The sequence below is a fragment of the Pezoporus flaviventris genome, unplaced genomic scaffold, assembly GCF_033815535.1.
Source record: "Pezoporus flaviventris isolate CSIRO_AGI_PZ_B2104156 unplaced genomic scaffold, CSIRO_AGI_Pfla_v1 ptg000023l, whole genome shotgun sequence".
Taxonomy (NCBI): domain Eukaryota; kingdom Metazoa; phylum Chordata; class Aves; order Psittaciformes; family Psittacidae; genus Pezoporus; species Pezoporus flaviventris.
In genome coordinates this window covers 14,989,653-15,005,753 of record NW_026892571.1, presented here as the reverse complement: position 1 = coordinate 15,005,753, position 16,101 = coordinate 14,989,653, and the positions used below count along the sequence as shown (strand labels likewise).

At 44.6% G+C, this 16,101-nt stretch overlaps 1 protein-coding gene across 4 annotated transcripts; it reads left to right on the top strand.

Annotated features, from left to right (window-relative positions):
* The first annotated feature begins 10 nt into the window (after window positions 1-10).
* On the top strand, window positions 11-14,994 carry RUFY1 (RUN and FYVE domain containing 1). 4 transcript variants are annotated; one of them, XM_061456936.1, is made up of 18 exons: window positions 11-399; window positions 3,283-3,456; window positions 4,071-4,188; window positions 4,798-4,899; window positions 5,210-5,333; window positions 5,710-5,768; window positions 6,351-6,416; window positions 7,030-7,099; window positions 8,005-8,106; window positions 8,529-8,645; window positions 9,319-9,486; window positions 10,988-11,085; window positions 11,545-11,664; window positions 12,317-12,446; window positions 13,150-13,244; window positions 13,682-13,730; window positions 13,898-13,975; window positions 14,554-14,994. In XM_061456936.1, the coding sequence occupies exons 1-18, from the start codon at window positions 21-23 to the stop codon at window positions 14,695-14,697; spliced, it is 2,193 nt and encodes a 730-aa protein (XP_061312920.1). In that variant the 5' UTR covers window positions 11-20; the 3' UTR covers window positions 14,698-14,994. The 4 variants fall into 4 exon arrangements, with proteins under 4 accessions (XP_061312920.1, XP_061312921.1, XP_061312922.1 ...); XM_061456937.1 differs by having other exon boundaries at window positions 214-350; XM_061456938.1 differs by lacking the exon at window positions 11-399 and adding an exon at window positions 2,817-2,956.
* The last annotated feature ends 1,107 nt before the right edge of the window (window positions 14,995-16,101 follow it).

The following is a 16,101-nucleotide window of genomic DNA, read 5'->3' as shown; positions in this document are numbered from 1 at the left end:
TTTGTCTTTCGGCCCTGCTTATGCGGGCAGCTGCTTTCCCAAGGCTGAGCGGGCCCGCGGGTACCTGCGGCGGGCCGGGAGCAGGGCCGCGGCTCGATTGCTCAGGACTAGTGTCATATGACACGTTAAAGATGGCTGAAGGGGAGAGTTGCACGGCATCTGCGGCGGAGGGAAAGGAAGACTTTGAGATCATTGACAAAACCCAGATCCCAAACGCGACCGAGCTGAAAAACCAGGAACAAGGGAGAACGGAAGAAGGGAGGTGGTCTGCGCCCATCCTGTCGCTGGCCAAGAAAGCCTCGGAAAACTTAGCGCTGAGCTATGGCCACGCTCTGAAGTCTGCATCTTTGGTAGGATTCATGTCCAAACCAGTCAGCAATGACAGCACAGCAAAAACAAGTATGGTTATGCTTATTTAGTAAACTTGCTTTAATGGTGCGCAAATAACTTTGCTCCTGTAAGTGCTGCTGATTAGCGCCAGTGATGCATGGTTATTACTTTGAATTATTGTTAACAGTCTGATGCTGCAGAGTTTTATTTAAGCAAATCTGGAAAAACAACACAGGTGGGGAATTTAACAGAATTTATTATTATCAGAAAAATTCTGAAGTCTAAATATATTGGGGGAAATGGATGTTAGTTTTATGCAGTCAGCTTTTATTTGGTTCCTCTCTGCCCTCTCCCTTAAAGTTCACGTCAGCAGCAGCTTCACTGCTCCATAAGTGATCTATCAACCCCTTATCCTTCTGGGTGTGCTGGCTCAGAGAAGGAGCTATGCTGCACTTCTTGGATAGCTTCATGTCAGAAAAGGCACAAGTGAACTAAGATACAGATTTGTTATAAATTACTTCTTAACCACACTAAAAATGCCTTCTATTTAACCACATCTTGCTTTATTACACATCTGTATGGATCTAGCAGCCACACAGATTTATGGAACTAGTCTCTTTGAACTGAACTTAAAGGGCTTTAGTTGGTATGGAAATTATTAATTATAAATCCCTATAAATTATAAATCTAGATTATGTTCATAACATGGAACAAAAACATTAAATGTAGCAGTGACTGGGCCTGGAGTCTTGCTCTCCAGGGTCTCAGTGCAGCGTATAATGGTTTTGGAGCAGTGGGGCTCAGGTTTGCTAACTGGTGCTGACCTTTTTGTTTTTAATGGTATTAAGTATTCAAGCAGGAGTTCTGTGGGGATGGATTGTTGCTTCATGGTGAAATAAGCTACTGCTGATTCTTTATTTTTTGTGAAAATTCATGTGTTGCATAGCCAGAGTTTAAGGTTCATTCTGTCCTGAAAACCCTAGATTCTTTCTTTCCCTGCATCTCTTAAGCCTCACACCAGACTTGTCACAGATTTGTTTCCTGGGAGCCCATCTTGAGCACTCGGGATCCAACCTGACAATGTGCAGAATATCCATCGTCTTCAGCTGCATTTGGAATAATGCTGTACATAGACGTAATTCAACACAACATGCAGCATTTGGCAAGGGGAAGTAACATCTTCTCTTGCCTGAAATGGAGCTCCCACACTTAAATAGAACTTTTACCATAATCTGCCTGATCCTTGTCTGTAAAGTAAGAGATTAAAACACTACCTCCCCCAAGCACTATAAATACAATTGAAAGCAGGTATTTTTAAGGAATAAGCTGAGGCCTGCAAGACCACATGTGGAAAACTAGCAACTCATTCTCTGCTGCCATCTTTTCCCCAGAGATCTTATAACCTCTGCCTGCTACTTCAGCTCTGTTGATCCCATGTAAACTCTGCTGTACACTGCAGTCAGCTGGACATACAGAAAGGCAGATCATAAAGCCAGTCTGCCATTGAAGAAACGGTGTCCTGCCTTGTAGAGAAGGCAGGGAGCTACAGATCTAAATACAACTCCAGAAAGACTTGTAGCCTTAAAGACCGAGAGATGGAGAACTGCCCGCTTTGCTTCCGTGTTTTCTGACTTCAAAGTGTGCGGAGTAATTACAGTAATCAAGGTGGGGCTTCAAAAAGATGTTAAAATGAATCTGCTCAATGAGATACAGGACTGTGACTTCATTCTTAAGGATTGCAGCATAATGTCTGTGATCTTTTCACTTGGGCAACCCAATTCCCAGTCTTTGAGGCTTGTGTCTATTTTGTCTACATACCTGTCTATTTTACATGTACAAACTTGTACAGTTTTACAGATGTGGTTGACTGTAAATTTGCAACAGTCTAAAAATACTATTCAAGGAATACAAACCCTTACTTAAATTTATATTCAGAAAACACATTTCATGGTTGGTTGGTTGGATTGTTGATTTGTCTTGTGGGTAATACAATGTGTGTACCCTGAGCACGGCTCACAAGCCATCATAAAGTAAAAAATTCAGGAAACCATCAAAATAAGCTGGCATTACTCCTGAAACACCCCAGTACCCAAAAAAAGTCACTGACTTTTGTGTTTCTGCAGTCAGCTTTTTTCTGTTCCCGATGTGTAACATCACAATATCGACACCAAAAATTCTAACTATCACAGACTTTTTAATCCTTGTTCTTCCACAATGGCTATTTCTGCAAAGGAGTACAGCCATGTTTGACCCACAGGTGACAGCAGGATTCTCCTAATGCAACAGCGTTTGCTCAAAACCACCATTTAGGTAGCCAGTGGTCCGCAGCAGGCAGCGTCTCTGAGAACTTGTTGTTGACTGAAGGCAAAGCGGTAGCTGGCAGCCTGTTTTCGCCTCGCCCTCTCCTCAGGGCCGAGGAGGAGCATCACCTACCCGGCTCAGCACCACCGCCCGCTTCAGCCACCACAACCTCTTTCCAAAATGGCGCCTGGCGCAGCGCGCAGCCCGCCCTCACCTCGTTCTGTCTCGCGAGATCTCCCGGGGGTCGGTGGTCGTGGTGGTGCGTGAGCCGTTGCCGCGGTAACGGGGGCGGGGCCTGCCCTGCGGCACCGCGCCCGCCGCTCAGGTAGGGCCCCCGCCCGCGGGCGCTGAGGTGGCGCTAGGCCCGGGTCCGGGGGTTTGGTTCCCCCCATGGGGGGCCGTGGCGCCGGGGTCGGAGAGCGGCAGGGCTCGGGCAGCGGCCCCGGTCCCCACGATGACCGCTCTAGATCCGCGCGTACAGGTGTTGGGTGGGGGGGTTCACTCGTGCCTTACACCCAGCTCTTCGGAAGCCGTTCACCTCCGCAAGACAGAGATCGAGACGGGAAAGCATCGCTCTTGTCAGCGCTGAGGGGTTCTGGTCTGCGGCTCTAAAAGCAGCTTTTCTTCCTCCACCCATGTCTCCCGACGCAGGTGCACGGTGTCACGCCATGGAGGAGCGCGCCAACCTCATGAACATGATGAAGCTCAGCATCAAGACCCTGATCCAGTCGGCCCTGAGCCTGGGCCGGACGCTGGACTCGGACTTCCCGCCCTTGCAGCAGTTCTTCGTGGTGCTGGAGCACTGCCTCAAGCATGGGCTGAAAGGTGGGCGCCCACTCCCCACACCGGCCCCAGCTGCCGCACCAGGAGAGGCAGATCCATGAGTTTCTGTTGTGTTTCCCCCCCCTCCTCCCCCCGTGTCTCCAGTTTGAGTCCTGTGTGATGCTGATATTAATCACGTACACTGTATAATGCTCATTCGTATTACAGATAGAATCATAGAATGATTTGGGATGGAGGGGACCTTAAAGCTCATCTAGTTCCAAACCCCTGCCACGGGCAGGGACACCTTCCACTAGAGCAGCTTGCTCCAAGCCCCTGTGTCCAGCCTGGCCTTGAACACTGCCAGGGATGGGGCAGCCACAGCTTCTCTGGGCACCCTGTGCCAGCGCCTCAGCACCCTCACAGGGAAGAGCTTCTGCCTAAGAGCTCATCTCAATCTCCCCTCTGTCAGTTTAAAGCCATTCCCCTTGTCCTGTCCCTACCTGCCCTTGCCTTCTGTGCCCTGTATTTTGTGCCTCCTAAACTGTCAAGGTATTTTTAATACCCCCTTTTCATTGACATATCAGGAGCTGTAAAACAAAAGGTAGACTGAAATCTATAATTTTGGGGTTGGAAAGCTGTCACTTTACCTCACAAACTTCTCTGTATACTCCTAGTGAAGAAGACTTTTATTGGACAGAACAAATCGTTTTTTGGTCCTTTGGAGCTAGTGGAAAAACTTTGTCCTGAAGCATCAGATATAGCAACTAGTGTTAAAAATCTGCCAGAGTTGAAGTAAGTTGGTTGTTGGGGATGACGCATTTCATTTATACTTCTGGGAAAAAAAAAGAATCCTTCTTGTAGCCTCTCGCCTTCCTTAATGAGCTCTTACACCCAAAGAATAAAACAGGATATGTAGGAGGCATTGACTTCTTCAAGAAGTAAGGGGATATTTCAAAATATGCAGTGCTGCTGATTCAGATAATGCTGCAAGTTTAAAAACAGAATCTGGAAGCTCCTATCACCTTGCTAAAAATAACTGTAAAGTCTTTACATGCATTTTCCTTCTTCTTTCCCTTGCTTTTATTTTTCATGTCACTTTGTGCATGTTCTAGTAGTATTCAATGTGGGGAATTCAGGATGATGCAAAGAGACTTGTTTCAAGGCTAGGATGCATCAATAGTCGGGTTATGGTAGTAGCTGAAAATATGTGTGTCTTTCCAAGTGAGGAAGACTTTACAATATACTTTCCCTTTGATGAAGCTTTGTGTTCTGGAAACAGCATTTCATTTCCCCAAGATTTTTATTATTATTACTTTTTGTATTTTCAGTAAACTTCAAACTTCAGCAAACTTCATCTCCCTTTGTTTTGTTTTTACCAAAACGTGCAACTTTTCCTTTTAGGACTGCTGTGGGAAGAGGAAGGGCTTGGCTTTATCTAGCGCTCATGCAAAAGAAGCTGGCAGATTATCTCAAAGTACTCTTGGACCATAAGCATCTATTGAGGTAACAGTACAGACACAGGTAGATTGAATTCACTGAATCACTGAAATCTTGTTTTGTTGTAGTAATAGGTCAATAATTGACCTGTTTAAGCTTGTTCTTACAACCCACAGAGGAGCAAGTTGTTAACTGTTTTTTGCAGTAAACCTACAAGAACAAGCAGAATATTTTCTGTAAGAGTTCTGCATCTTCTGCCTTGTACAATAAGTTAGTGAGAAGGGGCTGATCAGCTGAGCTTCATACTGTTCATACGATTTCGGTGATGAAAATATCATAATAATCTTGATGTGTAGTGATATCTTATTTCTTCTAGTGAATTTTATGAACCTGATGCATTGATGATGGAGGAGGAAGGAGCAGTCATTGTGGGTCTGCTGGTTGGACTGAATGTTATTGATGCAAACCTTTGCTTAAAAGGAGAAGACTTGGATTCACAGGTAAAGATTAATGCTTAAATGAGATCAATCAGTATAAGACTGTAGTAGAATTAAGCATATCTGTAAATACTTTATTGAGATGGGTCCAGAATTCTGTCCAGAATGGCCTGTGTTGAATCAAAATAGTACATAAGTATCCGTTTCTAAGTAGCAGTTTATGGAAATGCTCTCAAATAACTGCCAGGAAACTGAGCACACCAGATATAACTATTTGGATGCTTGCATGTTTGCTTCAGCTCTGAAGAATGTAGGTATTATCTTCCCTGTCTACACTTAAACTTCAGGTTTTTACCTTTTTCCAAATACAAAGGAATGCCTGCTGCAACACAGAATTGCACTGGGAAGGCGTGTTAATACCTTAAATATATTCTTTCAGGTTGGAGTGATTGATTTTTCCTTGTACCTTAAAGAAACCCAGGACAGTGATGGCAAACAGTAAGTATGGTGAATTAGTGATTGTAAATTCTTACGGGTTTTGTCAAACAAACCTGTCAGTCTGTGGCAGCACACGAGTATTGGAGATGTCAAACTCTTTTAGTCATCAAAAAAAAGAATCCAAAATAAATTTTGTTATTTAAACAAAAGTGCTAACTTTTAAAAGCTGAGCCCATGGTACTTCTAACAACAGTGTGGAGAGTTTGTGTCTTGAGCTGGGACCAAATTAAAAGCACCCAGAGTTTTAGATTGTGGGTTTTATTTGGTTTTACAAGATGCCAAGTCACCCACTACTAAATCACTGCTTTGTTTCTTAAGTGCTGTTTCAGAAATGCTCTCAATTTAGTAGTTGTCTGTGTGGGAAAGATAAGTTACAAGGGAAAAAATCCTAGTTTTAGGTGAAACATTAGTTGGGTTAGAGACTGCAACTGTTAGAAGCACTGTCATGAATGCAGCGGACTTGGTAGTTTGCGTACTTCTGGCACTCAGTGTGCAGGTCTCTGCTGAAAACCCTGGTACAAACTAGCCTTTTAGAATGAAGGGATTTCTTCTTAATCAATAAATTCTCACTTTTACAACTAGAGATGGAGGGATTACAGCTGTCCTTGACCAGAAGCATTATGTGGAAGAACTGAACCGACATCTAAGGTGGGATTTTCCGCTCTTCTAATGTACAAACACTTGTCCTGCTTAGTTTTCTGGTATGGCTTTGAATGTCTCTGCTGTCAGTCTTGTAGATTTTTGTCTGATACTGAAATGCCTTTTCTGATTATTTCCCAGAATCTTAGTTTCATTTTGTAATCTTACTCCTCTGATGGCACATGAAATGCAAAAAAGTCTGTGTAACTATACTTCTTTTTTACTTCTTTTGAGATTTTGGAGCTACTTTTGCAAGAGAAACTATTAAAAGTGCATCTGGAAATTCATTCTTTAAAGGAAGAGTCTCTATTCTTTTGCCATAGGTTGCTCTTTGGGATGAGCAGGCCTCACTTACCCTCTTGAACACAAGAGGTGTTAAGACTGCAAAAGCTAAGCCTGAGCAGGGCTGCCAGTTAATACAGTAGGCTGCCAAATGTCAAGAAATACACAGTCATCTTGGAGCTTAAGAGGAACTGTTGTCCTTCCTCTGGATTTTTTGCCAGCTCATGAAAGTATTTCTTTGTTAACAAATGCAAGATGGTAGAAGTATGGTTGAGGATAGGAATAAATGTGGAACATTGGCACTTCTGTTGTTTTATGCATCTTTTCTTTCTGGCTGCAGTTGCACAGTTGCAGATCTTCAGAACAAAATAGACTGTTTAGAAAAGACCAATTCAAAACTCCAGGAAGAGGTTTGTATCTCCTCTGTTAAATATTTCTCATAGCTCTTTACCAAAAGCAAAGGCAAAACTCCCTGAGAATATACCTTAGACCTGAAATGTTTGAGTTGACACTGGTGGAATGTGGAGGAATCGGTAGGACTGGCATGGGTTGTCATGTGGGAAAGGCTTTGTGGAGACCTTCCACTTTATGTTAGTTGTTAAAATGCTTTGGAGCGCCTATATGGTAGACAGGGTTTCCTTAATCAGGTTTTTGTCTGGCAATGGTGTCCCCACCCAAAACTGTCACTGTAATGAACATGACTTGTCCCTCTTTCTTCTGCTTATGTGAGTTAACAGAACTTGGAAAAACAGAAGAATCACACTTCAATTAGGAAATCTTTTCTAACTGGGAACTAAAAGAGAGTCTAGCAGTATGCATGACATGGGTGGATGTGGGGAGCGAGGTGTATCTGTATATAGGTACACACATATATTTGTATCTGTATAGTCCAGTTTCTGATACTTTTTGGGGTATCTCCTCTTGAAAATGCCATAAGGTTCCCCCAGTGAATGTCATCCCTGACTTGCTGTGTGACTTCTAGTTCATACCAGAATGAATACACAGATCTGTGATCTCTGGTGGATTTTCGCCTTTTACACCAGGATGCATTTCTTTGCACAGTTAATATTTAAAACTAATTGATGAGGGAGTGAAGCAGAGGACAAGTGAACAAATGTTGGTGGGCCCATTAATTTGGGCTGTTCAGTGAAAGTGGCTGCAAAAGGGCCAGGCAGCTTTCGGGGAGAATGAAGGGGATGAAAGGGGAAGTGAGCAGTGCACCTGCTACAAAGGCTGAGCTATTGACTTTAGAATTCCTCCAGATGTTGCATGCCTGCACAGTGATTAAATATAGGTATGTTCTCTTTGAAAACAGCTCGCAGCGGCCACTGACCGAATCGGATCACTTCAGGAGGAGCAGCAGCAGCTAAAACAACAGAATGAATTGATTCGTGAACGCAGTGAAAAAAGCGTAGAGGTGGGACACCCAGTTAAAGATGATGGCTCCTTGAAATAAGCGATCTCTTGATTAGCTGTAGTTAGTGCCCTCAACAACACTTTGAACTGCAATGCTAAGCACAGTTTGGCAAGATGCTGTATAGATCACTGTTCTTGTGTATTGTATGCACAGGCGTTAGATTTTGCTGTTCTTTACTACACATTTAAACATATGCTTGAAGAGGGAGAAAACAGTAAAAGTATTAGAATGGTTTCTTTTTATTTTTATTCTGTTCTTTGAAATTTCAGCTTATTAACATTTGCCAGCTTGTAACTGTAAAATAGTGGGATTTTACTTGGAATAACTCCTAAGTTCTTGTGTGTGACACAGTACTTCTAAGGCATGCTTTAGATACATAGCTCTGTGATCTTATGTGGCTTTTTTGCTGATGTTTCTTGTAGGTAACAAAGGAGGATACAAAAGTAGAGTTGGATACTTACAAGCAGTCACGCCAGGGCCTTGATGAAATGTACAGTGATGTCTGGAAGCAGTTGAAAGAAGAAAAAAAAATTAGGCTGGTAAGGAAACTTAACTATAGAAATTGAAATGAAAGATCCAGGATTCCGCATCCTTTAAGGGAGCATTACAAATACAACATGTGTGCTATGCACTTTTTGCAGCTATTCAGAATTCATAAAGGAATTGCAAGTAGGAATTGGTTATTAATAGTGTCTGTAAGGAACTGGGAATTGGGGCTTTTGGAATGCTGAAAATAAAAGGTCTTTCCCTTTTTAAGAACCTACCAGCATTATTATAGCAGAGACTAAGATCAAAACACAGAGAAGCAGCTGTCTTTAGGGAAGGAAATGTGGTACATGCACATCATTTGCACAGTTACTGCTAATTTGTGGCTGGCGAAGAGGCTGCCCAGGCTTGCTGAAGCAGATGGATCTAAGTCAGCTGAAGTCCAGCTGCCAGGAGAAATGCTTCAGTTGACAGGCTGCTAAGTTACACTGAGCTCTGTACTTCATGCCAGCAGGGCTGCACCCTTGCCCTGAACTGAAGAGCTGAAATAAGAATTTGGTTTTATTAACTTAAGGTATCATTTAAAACCTACTTCTTCTGTAGTCATAGCTCTACATTACCTCAGACTAGGACATTGTTTCTGTATGGGGTTGGCTAAATGGGTTTTGGAAATGCATATCTCTGACATATGACCACATAGCTGTAACTGGAAAACCTCTTTGTAAGGAACTAGAGAAAGAGTTGGAACTGCAAATTGGAATGAAAACAGAAATGGAGATTGCCATGAAACTTCTGGAGAAAGATACTCATGAAAAACAAGACACTTTAGTTGCACTTCGCCAACAGTTAGAAGAAGTGAAGGCTATAAACCTGCAGATGTTTCACAAATCTCAGGTATGTACAGAGTGAAGAGAAAGAGCAGCTGTAGTCCTGATCTTTACATTATAAACATGCACTGGGGTTGCAAACGCACTTATATGAACCGGAAGGAATACTTAAGATGCCACAATTTTCTTGAGAATATTTTAAAATTGTAGAAGGAATTGTTTCATTTTTTCATTATACTTCATTATTGGTATGATATTTGGTATGTTTGGAAAGAAAGGGGGTTTCCTTGGATGTGCTGCACAGGATCATCAACAAATGCTGAGACAAATGGAGAGCTCTCCCAGGGGAGAAGGTGTTTGCAAGAGTCTTTTGTCCTAACCAGTAAACAATTAGTCTTTAAAAATTGACTTACTGCAGCCTAGAACTGTCTTGCTGCTGCTTCCCATCCATGTTGTGTTGTCTTGCCTTTCACCTGCACCATATTTAATGCTGTTTACTGTGTTAAACCAACAATAGGCCTCCCTAAACCAATGGAAAACTTGAGTATTTTTGTGTATCTGCAGTCTGTACCCAGATGGTCAGCTGAGTGCTATAGGCGATGGAAAGGCAACACAGGATTTGAGGAGGGAGGAACTCTGTGCTCAGTCTGGCCTCTGGAGCTACCAGAAAGTTTTTTGGATGGGTTTAGGTATTTTGTTACACCCCTTTTGGTATAAGACCTGGCTTTCCAGAGGTAAGATGGCTAGAGAAGAGGAAAACTTGCTTTCTGGGCATGTCTCCCTTCCTCAGTCTTTTCCTGCCCTTGCAGTTTTTAGACTCTCCTTTGTCATACCTACTGCAGGGGTTTGGGGATGGTTTTGTGTCTTTCTGTTGTTTGGGTGGGTTTTTTTTTATCTTGTTTTGTCTTGATTTTTCAATTGGACAAAACATACAGGCAGGGAAGCGATGGAGGAGTATTCACACAAAACATGCAGAGCTTGTCTCCCTTAATGAAGTGAGAGCTCAATTAAACCTCCCCTGCCATAGCTGGGGCCACGAATGCAGAAGAGATTTCTCTCAATTTTATGGACTGTTCCCTGATGCCCGTTCAGGCCTTTGGCTGCTCCAGAGATGCACAGAAACTTGCCAGGCAATGGCCAGTGGAACCCCAGTGCTGAGGGAGGCCTTTGCTTTCCAAAGCGTTACTTGTTTTATTTGGCTTCCTGGTTCCATGCCCACTGAGTGCAGTTGTTACATTCAGATCATAATTGGCCCTGTCAATTGAATCTGAGAATTTCTTTCTTCAAGTTTGTTTCTAAAGGGAAGGTTTTGGGCTTGTAGCTGATCTCACAGGTCAGAACTTAGTACCGTTTAGGTTTTTTTTTGCTGAGCTCTTACAAAAACAAGTTGAGGAGTGTCTGCTCTGGCGTTACCAGCATTTTGTTTGTACATTCCAGTTAGACCCAGTCATGGCCTCTAACAAGCCGAACATTCTTTATCTAGTGGCAGACATTCATTAAACATAACACTTTGTGCTTTAGAGAACTGAAATATATTATCTGGAATGTCTGTTCCCTTATTCCTACAGAATGCAGAGTGCTCATTACAACAGAAAACAGAAGCAATATCCTCCTTTGAAGGAAAAACAAATGAGATGATGTCCTCTATGAAACAAATGGAAGAGAGGTAATAATTAGATTCTGAAAAGTCAACACTGGAGTCAGTAGAAAGTTTCCAGCTGAAAGGATGACCTTCTATACACCTCCCATAGACCTCTGGGCATGTGTGTCAGCACAATGTTCCTTTTCCTTCCTCCTCCTTGTCACCCCCAACGCTTGCCTGTTCTCTTTTCCCAGGCAAACATGTCCATATTGACCCATTCAAACACCATAGCCCTTTCCATAGGCAGTCTGTTTTGAAAACATGTTGACTTTAGTTTAAGGACAGGTAGGACTTCAGCTTTGGGGCAGGGGGGAGTGTGTGCAGGAACAGTTGGAGGCTTTCCTGGTGGTGGTTTGTGGCTTTTTTTCTCCATTAGCATTTTCAGTTTAAGCTTTTACAAAGCTCTGAGTGGTAAATCTAAAAGAGCAGAATGAGAGGGTGTGGGTAAGGAGCATGTGAATTAACATGTTTGTTCCTTTGCAGATTGCAACATGCAGAAAAGGCAAGGCAGGCTGCGGAAGAAAGGTGCAACAAGATGAAGCAAGAGCTCGCTGGGAGGCTTGATTCCTGCCGGCAGCAGATGTCCCAGATGGACAGTAAATGGTATTTTGTCTCATCGTGGTTTTTAACTTCCCTTCTGCCATTGCTTTAAGAAGTGCTTTCTGCTCCTGTGGTGCTCATACTGAGTTTGGCAAGTACTGACCTAGGAAAGCACAGCCCTTCTGTATAGCACAGGTAGCAGGAGGGGTTGGAAATGTTTGTTTTTTTTCCAGAACATCCAGTTTAGAGCATGAAATGCCAGTGGAAGTCTGCCCATTCTGAGTGGCCTTGGAGCTTTCCATTGCTTTTCCACTAAATAGACATGGTCATGGTTGTAGGCTGAGCAAGTGACTGGCATGCAAACAGGTTGGAGGCTTGGAGTGGTTTGGGGTTCATAGTAGAGTGTCTTTTTTAAACATGGCAGTTTAAACACGGGGTTGAGTACGCACCTGTGGGGATTGGGTTTGGGTTTTTGGTTTGGTTTTTTTTCCTTTTTTCTTCTAGCCATTCACTGCTGCTTGTTTTCTGTGACCTGAAAATGCTAATACAGCTTTCAATGTCTGCTGCCATAGCACCCCTGTTCTTTCCCAGAACACCACTCAAGTTTTTGCCCTCTTGTGAACTAGGCTTTTGCTTCTCATACTGTCGCTATCACTAAGTGCTGTGAGGTATTTTTCTGCTATAGGATTTCTTAGAATGAATTCTTTTTAAATAGCTCAACTCTGGAAAAGGAATTAAAGTCTGAAAAGGAACAGAGACAGACTTTGCAAAGAGAACTACACCAGGAGAAGGATGCTACCACCCTGCTTAAAACAGAACTGCAGCAAATGGAAGCACTGAAAAAGGTACACACAGCGCAACTTGAGGGCTGAAGCTGACTCAGCACCAACGCTGCATTTGTATCTGCAGTAGAAGGTTTCCTCTGAGGGCTTCCAAAGCTTGGCTGATGTAAGACAAGTCTGCACATGAGATGCTAATACAGGGCTCAGGCCTGACAAAAGCCAAGCAGCCTCCTCAGCCACCTCCAGCTCCCTGCCCTGCCTCAGCCACTTGAGTGAGCCGCGGCTGTTCAGGAGCTGCAGCTGAGATGGGATAGCTGGGGACACAAAGCTCCTCTGCTGTCCCCTGGTGAGACAGCCCTGTTCACATAGAGTGGCAGGTTCATGGCTTTCGGTGACTGTGGGAGGTCTTACAACTGTGTTTAAACAAACCTAAAAACACGTTTTCAAGCATTTTCTGCTGTCTCTGGGAGTTTAGATTTTGAAGACACAATTGTACACCAGTGTCTGTGTCTACACTCATGTGCAGGCACAGCATTGCTGCACTCCAGCAATGCTCAAGGAGGTTTAAAGCCTGAAAATCTTCCTCTCTCTGGTACATCTGGTTAACGGTTTGTGCAGAGCCCATGGGTAGTTCACACACATTCTAAAAATCACACCTTAGAAATAGGTAGCGTTGTAAGGAGCTTACTTGTGTGAACTGCTTGGGTAGCTTGGACAGACTGACCGAGGTGATAGGTCAAACCTGGGTTTGTGCTTGATTTTGTAGGAACTGAGAAAACTGCAAGATGAGAAGCAGCAGTTAGAGAAGGTCTGTGAGGAGCAGGAGCAAGCTCTGCAGGAAATGGGACTTCATCTCAGCCAGTAAGTCCTAGAAACTGAACTCCTGGAAGTGGCGTGGAGGAGGGAGAACCTTGCTGATACAGATCATTTTAGAACACATCCAGTGTGTTAATAAACCTGAGAAGTTCAGGAGGCAGCTCCTATGCGCAGGGAACCGAACAGCTATGAAATAAAAGCGAGGAGAGATCCTTGCGTGACTAAGATGGCCAAGATGGGAACCAGTACAGGAAATGCTTAGTTCTCAGAGAGGAACTGTGCTTGTCCCACGTTCCTCTGAATATACTGAAAAGGGGCAAACCCTGAGGTGACAATGACAAAGGTTTCCTGGTGATACTGAGCACGGAATTGACTGAAGAATCAGTTCCAATTCAGTGGCTGGCAGTGGGACTGCAGGTCAGAGGGAACGTGCCTGAAGGTAAAATCATGCAGAGGCAATCATTTTGTTCGTTATTTTTCAGATCGAAGCTGAAGATGGAAGATATTAAAGAAGTCAATAAAGCACTAAAGGTACTTACACCTCACAGGTGATATAACTGAACATACACATTTCACCCTGGTTACCCCACTCCCAAAGGTGGCTGTGGAAAAACATGACCACCATTGGCAAACTGCCCTTGAATTGTATTTTAGAAATGAACTTGTATCTGCAGTGACTTTTTGTTCCCATTTTCTAGGGTCATACCTGGCTGAAGGATGATGAAGCCACACACTGCAAGCAATGTGACAAGGAGTTCTCGATCTCCAGAAGGAAGGTAGTGGTGTTCGGTGCCTTGTTGTTTCCTTTTGTCACGGAAAACAGAAACTGTGCTGTTGTTTGCTGGGGAAGATGTTTCCGTTCCAGATCTGGTTGGCATGATAACTACAGGGAGAAGTAATTCGGCATTTCCTATGCTAAAAATAGTGTTGCTGTGCTTGGTAGGGAGCTGTTGGGGCCTGAATTCTCTTGTGCTGTATTCTCCTCCCCTCCCTGGTGGAGGTCTGAGTGCTCTGTGCCTCAGTGCTGGGCTCCTGCTGGTGGGTTGGGACAGCTGGAGGTGGCTGCATGGGGTCCCCAGCAGCCCAGGCACCAGCTCTCCTCCCATAGAGCTCTGCTGGAAGCAGGGGCTGCCTGCTTGGTGGGCTGCAGAGCAGCAGCAGAGCAGCTCCTCCAGCCCGGGCGGGCAGCTGGGCTGTGCAGGGATCACAGCAGAGCAGAGCTGTGGAGAGGGCTGGGCCTGTTGGGAGTGGAGGGTGATGTCAGTCTGCTCCAAAAGCTTCTCTGAGGTCTGATTTCACTCTCCCTCGTGCTGGGTTTTCTGGCATTGTTTTGATTGTAACCCTGTGTTTGCAGCACCACTGCAGGAACTGCGGGGACATCTTCTGCAACACTTGTTCCAGTAACGAACTGGCGCTGCCATCGTACCCTAAACCCGTCCGTGTCTGTGACACTTGTCACACTTTACTCCTCCAGCGGTGTTCCTCTAACTCCTCCTAAGGCTGTTGGAACCTTGCCCTTTACCATGGAAAGTAGCCATTATTTTTGTAACTGAATTGCAGGCATTGTCCATGCAGCAGGTGCTGCTCTATGGTGTTTTCCACTGTAGCCCAACAGTGCGAAACAAGGTGTAGGGATGATGCAAACTTGTGTTTCTCCCACTGGAATAATTAAGGAAACTGTATTAGTTGTAACTTCCCTGAAAGTTCTATTTGAAACTAAAATGCAACTTCACTTTTCTGATTTTTATAGATATTTGTATTAAAATTTGTATATGGCCTTTCTATGTCCGTTTGATCCCACAGACGTCACTGTCACTCTGCACATTAACTTTAGTTCCTCCCTACACTGCGGTAGGTGCTTCTGTTTCCTCCACAGGCTGGTGCTGTCTGTCTGCTTCCAGTGCAGGGAGGAAAAGCCAATTTATGGTTGTCTCCAGAAAGAGCTTTATGGTGTCAATGCAGGTGCCTTCTGGTCACTGCCACCAGAAACTACACATTGTACTTGTCCTGAGTCACTGTTACACAATAAAGCCTTTTGCTAGAACAGAAGTGAGATCGAGTTCTGATGTTCAACAGCTGTCAGAGGGGTTGCATACGGCCCCATCGGGCAAGGGCTCAACCTGGAGCTGCTGCAGTGCACCTCATGGGATTACCTGCTTCCATTCCCAGCTCGCTGTAAACACCCCAGGACACACCAGGCAGCCACCTCCCTCCACCAGCCCCTCACCAGCGAAGCCGTTCTCTGGTACCTGAGTGAGGCGGGTTCCAAAGTCCAGTTTGTGCTCGATAGAACCTGTTAATGGATCACCAGCTCTGCTGCTGGTGTCAGGGCACTGAGCCCTGCAGTCACACCAAGCGCAGCAGTGCCCATGCTGCTGCATCAGTGCCATGTGATGCAGCGGCTGCCATGCACACGATGATGCACAGCCTCATTCAATGGCTTCATTCAGACCCAAACAAACACGGCTGCTCCAGCCACCTCCCATGGGAGCAGCAGGGACACAGGGCTGTCCTGAGCCAGGCACACGGTGGCTTTACTATGGCAATGGGATCGAATGATCCCAATTTAAGCCCCAGAACATGGGAGGTTTCCTTCAGTGCAGAAATGGCCCTTCCATTTTCAACCCTCAGGGAAGAATGGTTTGAAAGGGTAAGTAGATTCACCCTTGCAAATCCCTGGAAGCAGATTTGCTCCAGTGCTCAAAAGCTGGACCCAAGCTGCTCATAAACCCCCCAAATCTTTAATAAGCATGACCTTCAACAAGCTCAATTTGTTGCAGCATAACTGCACTGAGCTGCCCTGTCTGTTGCTGCAGTAATGCAGCTGATGAGGCCATACGGAATTGCCTCTTGCCTCACATGCCCAGGCCCAGCACAGCCATGCCATCTCTGACTCAACTCC